General features: G+C 33.0%; 1 protein-coding gene across 9 annotated transcripts; it reads right to left on the bottom strand.

The window, feature by feature from the left end:
• Positions 1-237: 237 nt before the first annotated feature.
• Positions 238-8452, bottom strand: LOC107012448 (probable phytol kinase 1, chloroplastic). Of its 9 annotated transcripts, none has more exons than XM_027915931.1 (8): positions 7935-8447; positions 6019-6086; positions 5813-5944; positions 5620-5735; positions 5425-5539; positions 5184-5331; positions 1541-1623; positions 238-688 (listed from the first exon to the last, which is right to left on the bottom strand). In XM_027915931.1, exons 1-8 carry the CDS (start codon positions 8277-8279, stop codon positions 661-663), a joined length of 1035 nt encoding a protein of 344 aa, XP_027771732.1. In that variant the 5' UTR covers positions 8280-8447; the 3' UTR covers positions 238-660. The 9 variants fall into 9 exon arrangements, with proteins under 9 accessions (XP_027771732.1, XP_027771730.1, XP_027771731.1 ...); XM_027915930.1 differs by lacking the exon at positions 238-688 and adding an exon at positions 1372-1426 and having other exon boundaries at positions 7935-8448; XM_027915933.1 differs by lacking the exons at positions 238-688; positions 1541-1623 and adding exons at positions 3445-4034; positions 4142-4256 and having other exon boundaries at positions 7935-8446.
• Positions 8453-16175: the final 7723 nt, after the last annotated feature.

Here is a 16175-nt window from a genome sequence, read left to right as displayed (position 1 = left end):
CACTTGAATTTACTTAAATCGTCATTATGGTATTGAATCAATGTTTTATTCATTTACACAATAATTATTTTCATAGTATATACATTCAGATTATTTATTAAATTACGAGTTTAAGTTTGGCACAAAATTTTCAGCAAATGCATATATTGAACATCAAAATAAGTTGTGTAACCAATACACTTTATTTAGTCCAAATACTAAAGAAAAAAATACATATAAGTACCATGAACACGAATGTCCTACTTTAAAACATTATTTCAATTCTCTTCGGGAAGAAAATACAAGTTCTCCTGTTGTGTCCTTCTTGTCCACATTGCCCACAAGAATTATTGTTCACTGCTATTTTCTCATTCGTGTTTTTCTTTCTTCGCTTTCTTGGTCGTCCAGCCAACCTTCTATACCTAGGTGGCCGGACAATTTCATCTAAAACATGGTCTGGAACGGTCCAAATCCTCCTTATCTGGCATTGGAACCATTGGAACCTCGAATGTTTTTTCTAATGCATCAGGCTTGTAGTAATCAGAGCAATATGGGTGCAAATTTGTAACATTCTTGTGCTTCAAAACTGCAATTGTGTGTGTGAAACGTATCTCATCATGTTGAAACTTTCCACATGTGCAAGTTTTCCTCTCAAGGCATACAATGTATCTTCTTCCGGCTTCATGAACTGAGAAGATGATGGAACAACCTAAAAATATAATAAGTTAGTGATACATTATGTAATATGCAATTTATATATCATTTCCCAAACAATGTTTATCATTGAAAATCAGTTTGTTTCTACTACATAAAACAAAAATTTAGGGAAATTGATAAATATCTTCATCTTTGAACTTTTAAATGCTTTTACAATCAATATCTCCTCAAATCTTCGGCCCAATGTGTCCTCTGTATATGACGCTATTTGTCTATTTTTATAGTTCCAACTACCAAATAGAAGTCTAGCTTCCTCCAAGAAGTCTATTATAGTTGACCTACGTGCATCAACAAGGCATCCATTAATACACTCAGCGATATTCGAAGTCATCATTCTACCTCTGTTTACGATTGAATGAACTCTTGACCACTTCTCATAACCAGCATCTTCAAGGTAATCCTTCACCCTATGATCAACTTTCACCACCTTAGCCATTTATCAAAATCTTCCTTCTATATGCTTTTGCCATTGACTAAAATATATTACTTAGTGTGTTTTTACTCCTTTTGAAGCTTGAACATACATTCTTCCAAAAATATCATATGCATGCACAATAAGATACATTTGGGTACACAATGCTTACACTCTTCATGATACTTTCATTTCTATCTGATACAATACACATGTTTTCACGCTCGCCAAATGCATTTTTGAATTGTTCGAAGAACCATGTCCACGAACAATCATTTTCAGTGTCTACAACACCATATGCCAATGGCAATATGCAACCTAATTACAAAGAAGCACACATTTAACTTCATGATACACAATGTTTACACTAAGATACATTAACTATAAAAATAAAACAAGTTTTACATTACATCAGTATTACAACAGTCATACCTGCACCATCGAGTGTGCTTGCTGATACAAAAGTACCCTTGTAAGCCCCGCCAAGTTGTGCAACGTCCACTACAACTACAGGCCTGTAGTAGTCGAACCCTCTTATCAACGATCTTAGGGATATTAAAAGATACATGAATTTATTATCTTCCGTCTTTTGCATCCTTATATATGAATTTGGATACACTTTATTTAGCATCCATATGTATCTCGACATCTGCTTATATCTTTATGATGGCTTACCCTTGAGCATTTCTAGTGCACGTCCCCTAGCACACCATGCTTGCTGATATGATATCTCAACCCCATATAATTCTCGAATATCTTCAATTACATCTTGAGGGGTATGAATTCGTTTATGATTTACCAATTTAGGGGCAGTCACACCACTAATAAATTCAATTGTTGCTTGTACTTTTGTTAGTATCCTATCCCGCATCGCACATGTATGTTCACTATTGAAATATCTCACTTTGAATACATCAGATTTTTTTCTGCAAGAAGACTTTAAAGTCTATCCACATTAATCACTGAAGCAAACCAACACATAGCTGTCCAAATTTTTTAATTGGATTAATTCATATAACAAAAGCAATGTTAAAGTTGTTAATAACTAACGTATCTAACATATAAAGAACACAATCATTTTTTGTCCAAATTTTTGTGTATCACATAATGACATTTATCAATACACATGTAAATCAAATTTCAATACTCATCAAACACTGACAATCTTATCACAACGAAATATATACTAATTATACTTCTGTATCACACACAATATAAATAGAACTGTACTAGAGAAAAACAATCAAATTAGAGAGAGAGCATTCCAATACCTTTTTTTTATACGATCTTTTCACTCAAAAATTGAAGTTGTTCTTTATTTTATATTTAGCCATTACAGCAATGAGTGTTCCTTTATCCTTATACAATTGCTCCGTCTTCACATTGGTACTATTGGAATCAGTTATGTAATTCGTAGCATTTAATTCTGAAATATAATCAATGTCACAAATTCTCGACTCGACCAGACCAAGAGCTTTAGTATATCTTTCGGTACCTTCCATGCATACGACTTTCCCGAATGAACAATCAAAATTATATATCTCCCCAACAATTTTATCAGTTGTATCAATACAAAGCGGATACATGCTAATTCCAGGCGCATTCTTTTCTACTTCCAAATAAAGTTTCACACCCATGCTGTTCTTGATTTTCAATGGACATGAGTTCCCCTCAACAATTTATTGATTTCAATATCTTTTGTAACAGTGTCGATCTCAAGCTCTGATAAAATCAACGCTTTCAGATTCACAAATAAAATGGATGTCCAACAACAATTCCATCAACCTTTTAACCTTCATAATTATCATCGCTTACCCAAATTCCAGAATGTCGTAGTAAAATTGAGATATTCATCTTCTAACCTATTTTTTTCGACTTCTTAGAATGCAGATCAACTTTATCAGGACTAATTTCGTTTTATGAAGCTTCTTTAATTTGAAAATTGAATTTATCAATCAGTTTTGCAAGCTGTCAAGCGTAAATTACGTGATTATAGTTATTATAACAAAATTTACGTTATTTGTTCCTAATTAATCGCAACAGCTGCCAATTCAGATGTATCAAAACTAATGTATCCCGTACTTCTCAAGATGTATCCCGCAAACTACATTTTTAAGGGATTTTTGGTAAATATAAAACTAAAAGGGATAAAACTTTATTTTGTATTTATAATATGTGGTTCCTATAATTTATACTTTTTTTAATTAAAAAAAACACAAAGGAGAATATAACTTTATTCTTGTTGGGCCCGGGCAGCGCCAGGCTTCCTTTAGTACTATCAAAAGGAAAAAGGGTTAGGGTTCAGGGTGAGATATTCACTATTGAGAAACATGGCGGAGATGGACCTTTCGAAGGATCTTATGTATCATCTTGTTACAATAGAACCCATGGAATTAGAGACCTTTCTAAGTATCATCCCATTACAATAGAATCAAATTTGATGTTGTCTGAAGTGTTTCTAAAACATCTAGAACCAGAAAAAAACTGAAAAACCTAGTGTGGAATGTATTGCCTTACAATTCGACAAGGCTAAGCAAGAAAGAAGTCAACAAGGATGTGAGAATGTGCAACAAGACAAGTGGGAAGCCGCATCCATTCTTAGACCAAACGAGCTCAAGAAGAACTAGCACAAGTAGAAGGAGAAGAACATGTGATTGTGCCACCGGAAAAGAGGGGCAATTTGAACAAGGAAAGGGGCATCAAAGGGATACCTTTAGACCCCTATTGAAATTGTTCTTCACTCTCATGCTTTGGATTCATAAACTCACTCTTGCTACTCCCATGGATGTTGTGGAAGAGTATACCGATCATTATGGCTCCATTACATCAGTCAATTTCGTCAAACTCATTGTTTTGACATTGATATCCATTCGGGTTCGTCTTTGGCTGCTGGAATATTATTAGTATATGACTCCAATGAAGATGCCTGAGTTAATGATGGAACCATTCAGGAATATAACGAGAGAGTGCACAATGTTTTCAAGTACAAGGTTTTGAAGATTGAGAAAGTCAATTTTATGGTGACATATTTACTTAGAATATTGGATGACTGCGAAAGTCAGAAATCTCACTCCTGTTACTCCTATCGAGATTTTCCAAATTCATGCTGCAGTTGGTGGTTTGGCAAATTGCAATCTGTCTTCGTAAGCTGCCAGGGAGAAAAGAAAAGGCTTCAAGAAGTATAGTTTCATCTTCTTGGTTGAGATTTTATCATTTGTACTTTACCCCGTATCTGAATTATTTTTAAAAAAACACTGAGGAGAAAAAATGGAGAATGATTTTGGAGAACTAATATAAAAGGCTAATATAATGTTTTTAGCGGATTAGGTCAGGTAGGACGAGTTATCAACATGGTTTAAACATTAAAATTTAAGTTGCAAATATTAATGAAAACAATTAAATAGGCTGAACAACTTTGGGTAAAAGGAGTTAAATAGTTAAGATATTAACTCTCATATTACCAGGTTGGTTTGTAAAGATAGAAGGAAGAAAACATGCCTGTCCAGTGGGCATTGAAACTTAAGTCAGTGAGATTTGCTTTAGTGGTGGAGCACTTTGGATTTAGGAAGTTGGTAGAGCTGTTTCATCACCAATAGGTAAATTAAAAGTTGGACGTACATCCCTCAGTACAACATAGCAAAACCAAGCCTAGTTGGAAATTCTCAGGAGATTGAATAGGGAAGGTCATGGCTTCGACATAAAGAATCGCATTGCATGTTTCTTTGTGAAAGAGTTGTCTTGACAGCTGAAAAAGGCCTACCGTAAACATCTTCATTACCAATGTGTTTCCATATAAAGAAATATAAACAATTGCCTACAAAATAACAACTTATATGCCAACCATTTAAAGATGATAAAGTGGTGCTTGATTGATCCATTAAATCACCATAGAGACACAATGAGTTGTGACTTGTGAATACCTAAAAAGAACCTGTTTTATCTTCACTAATTGATATACATAAGAGCACCACAAGAAGATGAAACAGGAATCATCACCTAATGTAAGATAGCACAGTCACGCAAAGATAAGAACATTCTAATAAGCAAAAGCCAATGATGCTACAACCATGCTTACCAAAGGAACAGAAATGTTATCGTCTACCATTCCAGTAATAGGGAGAGACTCCACCATAGTTGCTACAAATGACACCAAAGCTACTCTTTCTACAGTTGAAACCCAATCCAACTGAAAATATCCCAACGCTGAGAAGTAATACAGCATCCTTTAACCATATGAAAGAAGTCTAGTATCAGCATAAATATTACAACAAATTAAATATCTAAACACAAACAAACAGCACAAGGACCAAACCTACCCAATGGATACCAGGAAACCGACAACAAACATGGAGAGGCTACCAACCAAGCTTTTCTGTTTATTATAAGGTAATTTTGTGGACCCAAACCTTCTTCCAACAATATCAGCGATTCCTACATAGAACAAAGTTTAAAAAACAAAAAGTGTAAAAAGTTCTCACAATAAACTACGTGATATGAGCTTCAGCTCTTACCATCACCACCACACATCATTGCTAATGAAATTACTCCAACTGGTGACTCACGCCAAAAGAGAACCGCACTCAAAATTAACACTAAAACATAATATAGAGGCCCTCTGAGCAATTCTCTGCAAGGAAATGGCTGAAACGTAAGAGAGGAATCAATGCCATGAATCTGTTGAACGAGGCGGGAAAGGGAACTTACTCTGGCTTTCCTTCCCTAGTAACAGATTTAATAAGCCCCTCATCAGTAGCCAAAGATAGGCCATGAATCACAAGTCTCAAGCAGTTTGTAAGTGGAACTACAGCAGCAAAGTAGCGAGCCCATCCTGATACGCTAATCTAAGACCTAAATCATCAGTAAGAACATTCAAAGATGGATCTGCATTCATCATAATGACATAACAATACCTGAAAATCGGCCAGGAAGCCATAAAAAGCAGACCAGACAATATGTGGACCAGCTTTCTGCTCAAGTTCTGTTTCAACAAATGAAGGGGGAAATAAATATCACGAGAAACAATGAAAATCAAGTGATCATTATAATGTCTTATAAATAGCTTTAGTGCAGACATCACACAAGACCTAATCCCTTTATCTTTTTCCTTTCTCCCTCCTCGCTCCCAAAAGAAAGTATCTTAAGTATTCATAGAATGTTCAAATTTCTGTGAGCTTTTGCTTCATGCCTAAAATGTCTCGCCCATTTCTCTATTTTATTTTTGATAGGTCGCTTTCTCTATTATTATTTTTTGATAATGTGGTGTCCATACCAGCATTCCACGGGATACCTGCCTTCCTCCAATAACAGGTACAAAGGTAACTCTATCCACCTAGAGATTTGAACCTGAACCCTCATGGTTCTCAACCGTCAACCCACAAGTTGTTGAAAGTTTCCTAGTCAAATCATTATATAAGCAAATAATAATGGAATGGAAGGATCAAACGGAGTTGAACGGATATAGAGGATTCGTATATTAACTAATGTAGGACTGAGGCAAAGTTGTATCAAATAAAATAAAAAGGAATATGAATTGCTAAAAATAAGAAAGTGAAGCTTAAGACCAGAATAATTTTTTTTAGTGTACGATTGGTAGGGTGTATAAGAAATAAAGTGTATCCGTTATGCTTGCATAAATTATTAATTTTTATGCATTTTTTTTGGTTTGGTGTATTAAATATAGTATACATTGCATAATTTTTTGAAAAATATTTATTTACAAAGATACCCTCTACAAATATAGCATAAAAGATTTTTTAGAAAAAGAAAAAAAGATTTTGACGAGGGGTAATTAAGTCTTTAATCAAGCTAATGCATGCATCAAAGCTCTTGCATTATAATACAATGGATTTCATGTATTAATATTCCGTGTGTCTCTAATTATTTGTCGACTTTTGAATTGACACACCTATTAAGATAACCATGATTGACATAATGAGTTTACTATTTCACCCTTATTCATTATGAAGTTCATGAATTAAAAACTTCGAATTTTCAAGAAGTTATACATTTTTTAAAGTAATTAATTGAGGATATAATAAGTAAAAAAAATTGTGTTTCTTTTATTTGTCAAAATGGACATGTAATTAGGAACAACTAAGAAATAAAAAGTGGACACGTAATTAAGGACAAGGACAGAACAAGTAAAATACACATTTCAATGCACAATAAGGTTCAAATAGTGTACATTTCTTGATAGATCAAGTCAAATATCAATACAATTAAAATGAGCCAAATTTTGAAGAATTACTCAGCACTAACTTTTTGTTGCTAAATTCTAATTTCCTCTCCATAAATACGTATCTTAATCATAAAGTCATAACTTATCAGAAAAGTCATCCGTTATTGTAAAAGTCACAATCCATTCAATGTGAAAAAAGGTTATTCAAATTGCATTTTTTCTCTTGACATCTTTTAGAGAAAAAAAGACTTTAATTTACGATTCACACTTTTCCAAACCCAACAGTTTGGTTATACGACACAACTTTTTCCTACATAATTTATGTGGGACAAGTCCTCTAAACTTATATCTTTGCCAAATAGGGTCATACATAATGAGTTTTGGGTCACAGATTTTCACTAAATGAGCAAAACGAACAAAAATCAAAGACCAAACCCAATTAAGGGAAATCCATGGAAATACTTGGTAATTCCAGGTAAGGAACAAAATTCACAAAGTTTTCATGAGCAGTAGAAACTTCTAAGCTAGTGCTGATTTTAATGGAATAAAAGATTCTTATCACGCATACTTGTGCTAAGTAAAATCAAATCAGATTCCGATACAGTATAATACTAACTGTGTTTTGTGAGTAAGAGAGAGATAGAAGACCTGTTCAATTAGCTTCCGCTCGGATAAGAGATCAAAAGTGGAGACAAAAGCATAAGCGCCGGCGATAACCAAAGCCGTCGCACCAGCATCCTGAACCATTGAACCACCATCACCAATAACATCAAAACCACCTAAACCGGCCATCACCGGACCGGGAACCGATCGGAAATTGTACGGCGAGAAGAAACGTCGGCGAAATATAGTAGTGTCGGTTGTTGCAGTGAGAGATGGAAGCAGCAGATTTGAGAGGCGGAGATGACGAGGAAGAAGAGAGTGGGCGACCGGAACCACCAAGGGAGCAGTAGCAAAAGGTCTGCTCATTTTAGCACACACAAAAGCTTGCATTCTAGAATCTACACATTGTTCAATTTCGTCTTCACATATAAGTATATAATAAAGTACTTAACAAAGATTTATTGAAAAACAGTGATAAAAAATAGTTTTTGTGGCTTATCATATGTTTTTCGGACAACGGCAAAATAAGTCGCAAACTAAGAAAATGATCGAAATGTAATATTAATTAAAGGAGTAAATTGATTTGGTCCTGAGATATCGATTTCTAAAGGCTTATCAATTTATCATTGACCCAAAATATCTAATGAAACTACAAAATCTATCTATCTATTCTACTAAATGTAGCTATGGTATTTAATTATGTTAGATTTTAAAAGATGTGAATGAAAAATAAAAAATTGCGAATTTAAAAAAAAAATTGTGACTTTTATTAAAAAAAATACGATTTTCATGAAGATTTGTGATTTTTATGAAAAACGGTGACTTTTATGAAAAGTTATAACTTTCATGAGAGGTTATGACTTTTCAAAAGATTGTGACTGTTTCAAAGGATTGTAACGACCCGAAAAAAATAAATAAATTAAATAATAGGTATTTAAGGTGATTTAATTATTAATTAAAAATCTGAAATTTTAAGGGCATAATGGTCCTTTTACGTATTAATTAAAATAAATCAGATTTTGTATTAATCTAATTTGAATCCTATTTGACTAAGTCTTGAATTTAGTCTCCTAATCCTAATAACACTCTATCTCTATCCCTCACGTTCTCCATATCTCTCTCACGTTGATTTCTTCCAAAAATAATTTCAAGAACTGAAAATACATCAAGAGTTAATCACACTTGAAGAAATCACAAGAATATTTAAGTAAAAGAAAAAGTAATCAAAACGTCAAGGCTAAGAGAGGTTCGTCGAGTGAGGTGTACGTTGAAGTAAATTGGACGTGGGTTGGAGGAGTTTATGGGCAGCAACATCAGCGTTTGAACATCGATTAAGGTATGGGTTTCTTCTCTCTTGGTCCCTTTTCCAAGAGACCCCTCAAGGTTCAAGATATTCATTCCAATAACTAGGTTGTTTCCCTTTGTATGTCCTTGTCACTAGCTCCCAATGAATTTTAGGTTAGATATGATTGCTGGTAGATTTAGGTGTATATATGTTTTCGTGATGAATATGATTATGTTGGTGTACTTGGAATCATATGTAAGGCAATCATTTTTTTTTTTTTGAAATTATATGCAAGTGTGTGTGTGTAAGAATGTTATGGTGAATGGGGTTCTCTATGTAATGCTCCAAAAGTTTAATGTAATATGGTTGTATATTTTTCGTGAATAAAATGGGGTAAGGCGTGAAGTTCATATGAAATGTTAGGTGCTTGATTTAGGGAGAAATTCTTGGTTAAACGAATCTATGAAAATGTACCTAAAACATTATGAATGAACCATGAAATCTCCCTAAGAACTAATGTGAAATTTGATGAAAAAGTGCAGAAAAATCGTAGAATAAATTTCCAGAACTTAGAAATAGACTTTAAAAGAATCTGGAAATTTTTGGACGTCAAAGAAATAAAAAAAAAAGAAGTTTTGAGGCCTGCAGGGATCGGACCCGGGACCTCCCTGCAGCATGCCTTAATTAAAAAAAAATGGGGCTGGGGAATCGAACCCTCGCCCCTGTCCTGCGCGAGGAAAAAGGAAAAGAAAAGGGGCTGGGGGGGATCGAACTCGCGACCCCCAGCTACGCGCGAAGAAAAAAATAGAACGCGAGGCATGGAAATTGATCCCACGACCTCCAGGCGGAAGGAAAGGGGGCGAAATCATTAGTAAAGGAAGTGAGGCTGTGGGGATTCGATCCCACAACCTCACTGCCACTCGTTTTTTTTTAAAAAAAAATAGAGGGGTTGTGGGGGTTCGAACCCACCACCTCACAGCCTCCTCCTCTTCAGCGAAAATAAAAGAAAATAAGGGGGCTGTGGGGGTTCAAACCCACAACCTCCCTATTGTAGCAAATTTAATTCTAAAAATCAAAGGGGTTGTTGGGGCTCGAGCCCCCAACCCTTCGGTTAATTAATAGTAGAATTAAAATAGAAAATTTATCCCTTCATGTAAATATTGAGATTTTAAATTAGAATTCTAATTAAAATAGAAAATTGATTCTTTCATGTTGAGATTTAATCTAGAATTTTAATTAAAATAGAAAATTAATTCTTTCATGTAAATATGGAGATTTAATTTAGAATTCTAATTAAAATAGAAAATTGATTCTTTCATGTTGAGATTTAATCTAGAATTTTAATTAAAATAGAAAATTAATTCTTTCATGTAAATATGGAGATTTAATTTAGAATTCTAATTAAAATAGAAAATTATTATTTCATGAAAATGTTGAGATTTAATTTAGAGTTCTAATGTTATGAATATTAGAAATAAAATCATTGAAAAATATAAATGATATCCAAGTGATTCAAGAATTGGGTTCCCGTGCCCAAAAAATTCCGTATTGACACATAAGTCATACGTGAGTAAACTATTCAAGAATAATGCCATCTACTTAGATCAAAAATCAAGATCTTGGTATATATACAAGATACGTAAGTCTTGTAATACATAATCTTAGGAAAGTACGAATCACTTAGCTAACTATGAATGAAGCCCCATGGCTTGTATGTATAGACACATAAGTCTAACATACGTTCAAAAATAAGTTAACCTAAGATATACGTAATGAAATGATGAATCTTAGGAGGGTTAAGTACGAATGTAAGATACACTAAATGGCCAAGTGCATTGACATATGATGAGATGAACTATGAAATGAAGAAATGAACATTCACGTCATAAGAGGTGAGTAACTATGAAAAACAAAGGTGCTAATAATGAAGAATGTGGTGACAATCATGATGTGAGGCTAATGTATAGGATGAGAGCAATCTCAAATGAGCCTAAGTAAATGTTACAAATACGTACTCACCAAGGAGAGTGTAAGATAATGAAGAGACCAGTGTCTATGAACACTCTAATGAAAATATTAAGTTTAAAACACTTCATACTAATGATGAGATGAGAAATCATCTATTGAGCAATGATGTCCTCATACTAGAAGCCAGCTTTCATGATGTATGAGTTGAATGTAATAGAACTTTATACTGAGCACCGATAGGGTAGCTATGAGCGGTGAGGCCTTATTTAGAGAAGGGCGGAGGTTCACGTAACTCTCATGAGATGAGACTGTCCGGCTTGCCGGGTATGTGTCTCCATACATTTCCTAGTCTTTGAACTTATATTGCCACTATAGGGATCTGGCGGGGTTAAATTCCCATATACGCTAGCATGTTATTGAGTCACTTTGGCCGGTGATTCCACCTCTTTTCGGTGTGGGAGAGACACTGAATTTCATAATGCTCACATGATCTATATCGGTTAAAGTTAAAGTTCCCAATGAATGAATGAGGCCAGCCTCAAATGAATCATATAAAGAAATGAATGATACTGAAGGTGTCAGGATAGGATAATCAAGAGGTGAGCTAGATTCAGGTAATGACATTAGGTTATTCCTGATCATTGCACAGCGATCCCGATGAAAGTCTTAAACTACATCCTAGGTATAGCTGGTGTTCACACTGGCTATGAATGAACTGAAATGAGGTGCGTATGAATGAATGAAGCAGAATCTGTGTTTGCTAAAGAAGGCTCCCTAGTTGAGGTCCCATATGTTGAGCCCTCATTTTGGAAAGTCTTAAGGTCAAGTCCAAGATAACAAGGTCTGATGGCATATGAATGAATAATATGAAAGAAACTATGTGTTATATGTTATGTGCTATATGAAGATGTTATGTGTTGTGTGCAATTTGATAATTATAATGAAGTCAACACCATCTCATGATGGAAAATAGTATCTCGTAACTTTCATTGACAATTGCATTAGAAAAGACTATGTCTATTTGTTGAATGGTAAGGATAAAACAATAGAAATATCTAGACAATATAATCTTGAAATTGAAAATCAGTTGGGAAAAAGATAAAAAGTGATATGGATAGAGAGTATAAATTTCATTTGTAGAAATATGTTTGAAAAGTTGAATTGTCAATCAAACTGTTGCCCTATTCACCTTTATCTAATGAGGAAAAATTGAACTTTGAAGGAAATGATGATTGCATTGCTTGTAAGTTTAGGTTTGCCACAAAACTTGTGTGAATGAACTATCCTTACTCCAAAAGGAAACAACAAAAAGTTGTCTTTTCAGAAAGAAAGCAATAAAAAGAATTGTTTATTTAGGACACAATTTATTTCATATGAGAAATGACAAGGAAAAAAAATACAATTTAAAATATTTCAAAGTGTGGGGGTGTCTAGCCAAAATATTCCTAAAAGTATTAAAATAAGATCTAAGACTGTGGACTGTAAAATTAAAATTTGAGTAGTCTAGTGAAAGGTCTAAATGACCTTGGAAAGAACAAAAGAAAAATGTACTTAATAAAGAGAATTTAGAGGCGTAGTAAATATCAAGGACATCTACTTCCTTCGAATATGATTTTGTAACATTTCTTGTGTCTTCTGTAGACTCATCCTTTGGACAGATGGTGTCAATAGTGAGATTGGTTCAATCTTGAGCGATCCTATTGAAAGTTGGTTGATTTTTCTCCAGGAAAGAAACCTTTGGGTTCAAAGTGAATCCTCAAAAGGATGACAAATATAAAGTAATATAAAAACAAGGTCTTGATCTTTTTGACACATACTTGCCAACAACTACAATTACATTCATTTGAATGTTAATTGTGTTGGTTGTGGTATATGACCTTCAAATTCATCAAATTAATATGAAAATAACTCTCTTAAATGGATAACTAGAGAAAAAATTACATGAAACAACCCGAGAGTTTTGTGGTTTTTGTGGTTCCGGGTAAAGAAAAGAGTGTACGAACTTGTTAAGTCACATTATGCACTAAAACAATGACATAAGAAATTTGAACAGACAATATTGACAAATGAATTTAAGAATGATGGAAGTCATAAATGTGTTCATATTGAAATCACAATGTCATTGTTTGTTTGTATATTTTGATATGTTAATCATCAATTGAGACATTAATGACATCAATGGTATTAAATGTATGCTAGAAAGCAAGTTTGATATAAAATTTCTTGGAGTTGTTGATGCAACTAGAACTCCATAATATTTAACATTGTCACAGTCTCATAGCATTGAAAAGGTACTTGATAAGTTCAAATGTTTGCATTTCAATATTGTCAAGTCTCCAATAAATGTGAGTTTTGCATTTCAAAAGAGTGAACGGAAAAGTGACTGACAATTGAATTGTGCTAGAGTATTGGGAAGTATGATGTATATCACGAAGTGTGCGCGATCAGATATAGCATGTGCTATTAACGAATTGAGTCAGTTCACAAGTGATCCCAATCGAACTCATTGGATGACAATGAAAAGAGTTTTGGGGTATTTGAAAAATACTCAAAATTATGTCATGCATTGTAACAATATCAAACAGTATTTAAAGAATATAGTGATGCAAATTGAATCACCAAACAAATAAAGTAAAATTCACGAGTGGATATATATTTATTTTTGGTAGAGGGACAGTCTCTTGAAAATTTTTCAAGAAAGACATGATCGCTAGCTCTACAATGATTCCTGAGCTAGGTGTTCTAGATAAGGTCGGTGAATAAGTTGAAAAACTTCAAAATTTCTTGATAGATATTTTTTGGCCCCAAATCATTGGCATCAGTATGCATACACTTTGATAGACAAGATGCAATAGGTGGGGCATGGATCATGATGCATAATGCAAAAGTCTCGTCATATAAGACATAGACATAATACCGTTATGAAACTACTCTCTAGTGGAATTTTCAAAATTGACTATATGTAAAGTCAAAGGATAATGTGCGGATAAACTTACGAAAAATCCTAACTATAAAAAAGTTGAAAGATCATCTAAGAGAATGAGTTTACAGCTTAGGACAAGTCATTATGTCATATGACTGACGGTTCGGCATTGTCAACCAACTCAATCCATTCTCATGATAAAGACAATGTTTAGGAACAAGGATACAACTTTAAGGCTTGTTAATGAGTTAATAAAGCTTAAAGTTTTTATTGATTTGATAAGTTTGGAAGATTTGGCCAAATAGGATATCTACGCGATAACACGGTTAGAAATCACCTATGTGAGTGTGAAGTGGAACCCGCTTCAAAGAGGATGATTATCAAAAGTCCATCTCTCTAAACACTCATGAAACAAGGAGGTGTTCATGGCTGAAACGAACACAACCGTAGGAACCATAAACGGTAAAGGGTAATTGTGTGACATATGGTTGTCAAGATATACACCAAAGCTCGATAGTTTAAAAATATCGCATCTTCCGATTGAAAGTGTATATCTGAAATATGTTTACTAAGGAAAGTCCAAGGGAAAACCTACTAATTATCCAGATGCAATTAATTCTTGATTGTAAAGTACACATACATGTCCTTTTCTTTGTCTTGGAGTCATTATCCATTCGTATGGGTGATTATTGAGTTTTGAAAGGTGTAAATGAAAAATGAAGAGTTGCGACTTTTATGAAGAGTTGTGACTTTTATGAAAAATTACAACTTTACGAAGAGTTGTGACTTTATGAAAAGTTGTGACTTTTATGAAAAATTGTGACTTTTATGAAAAGTTGCGACTTTTATGAAAGTTTTTTACCTTTTCGAAAGATTGTGACTCTTCCAAAGGGTTGTGGTATTTCTGGTAAGGCACAATAAGAACTTTTTCACACTATACTTTGTTTTTTATATATTGAGGGATTTCCTCTCATTTGAAAAAAAATGAACTTTCTTGACTTCTTCTACTACAAGGAAATCTGTATTTTAAGTGTACTTTACTATCGTTGAGTGGTTCGTTGATACCATGGTTTTAGGTACCGATACACTGGTGAGTAATATCTTTCTATCATGAGGGCATATATTCCATTAACCTCGGATACTTGAGGGAAATAATTTCCTTAAGGGGACACTATGCATTCATTGGGCTCATTTTTCATCTTTAAGAAAGATATTTTGTATATTGTTCCTAATCTGTTTAAGATTCTATTTTCTCTATTGATTTTAATTATCTAATTTTAAAAATGATATTTAAACTTTGTTGTTTCTTATCAAGTTCTTCAAATATTTTGTTCTAAATATCTTAAGATGAACAACAAACTTTACATAGAATCTATTTAGCTATACCTAAAATGTGAAAAGTCAATTAAAATTTGATATAATTTTCAGATATTTAAAGTTATTAATTATTTTAATTTATAATATATGTAGTCCTTTTATTTTAATTATGTAGCATTGGCAAATTTATATGTATTTTAAAACTTCAAGTGGTTAATTATCGTAAAGTGTTGTACATTTTATGTTATTTTAAATAACTATATCTTACTTTGTTATAATTTATAGTACACATAAAATTTTCAGAGTCAATCAGAATTTTACATATCTTTTAATTATTATGATTTATACTACAATTTATGTAAAATCAAATAATATATGTTACTTGATCTGTCTCAATTCATATGGTAATGATAAAATTTCAAAAATTATTTGATTTTATATGTATTTTATATTGATAATTGTAACTTATAGTACATTTTACGTCACTACAAATAAAATATATTACTATTGCAAATTATTGTTATTTATAATACTTTTTACATAAAATTTTAGAATGACAATTATTGTAATTTATAATAATCTTTATATAAATATTCTAATATAAAATTAAATTTTAAAACAATAAATTTATGAACAAAATTAAGACACATTAACAGAAGCAACTGAAATGGACTATAGAAAGCTGCTCCAAGTCTTCCATTAATAAGAAGGAAAGTAATAAATAGTAATTTATCTCTCTCTCTCTCTCTCTCTATATATATATATATATATATATATATATATATATATATAT

The sequence above is a fragment of the Solanum pennellii genome, chromosome 3 (assembly GCF_001406875.1).
Source record: "Solanum pennellii chromosome 3, SPENNV200".
Classification (NCBI taxonomy): domain Eukaryota; kingdom Viridiplantae; phylum Streptophyta; class Magnoliopsida; order Solanales; family Solanaceae; genus Solanum; species Solanum pennellii.
This window is presented reverse-complemented; position numbering and strand designations above follow the sequence as displayed.

Bases quoted from the DNA above. Each gene is read 5' to 3' on its own strand.
- LOC107012448 (XM_027915928.1), bottom strand. From the start codon at position 8,279: ATGCAAGCTTTTGTGTGTGCTAAAATGAGCAGACCTTTTGCTACTGCT. The intron at 5,540-5,619 runs GTAAGAGCTGAA...TGTTCTATGTAG, and splicing joins AATGATGTGTGGTGGTGATG to GAATCGCTGATATTGTTGGA. The intron at 5,332-5,424 runs GTAGGTTTGGTC...ATATGGTTAAAG, and splicing joins GGTTTCCTGGTATCCATTGG to GATGCTGTATTACTTCTCAG.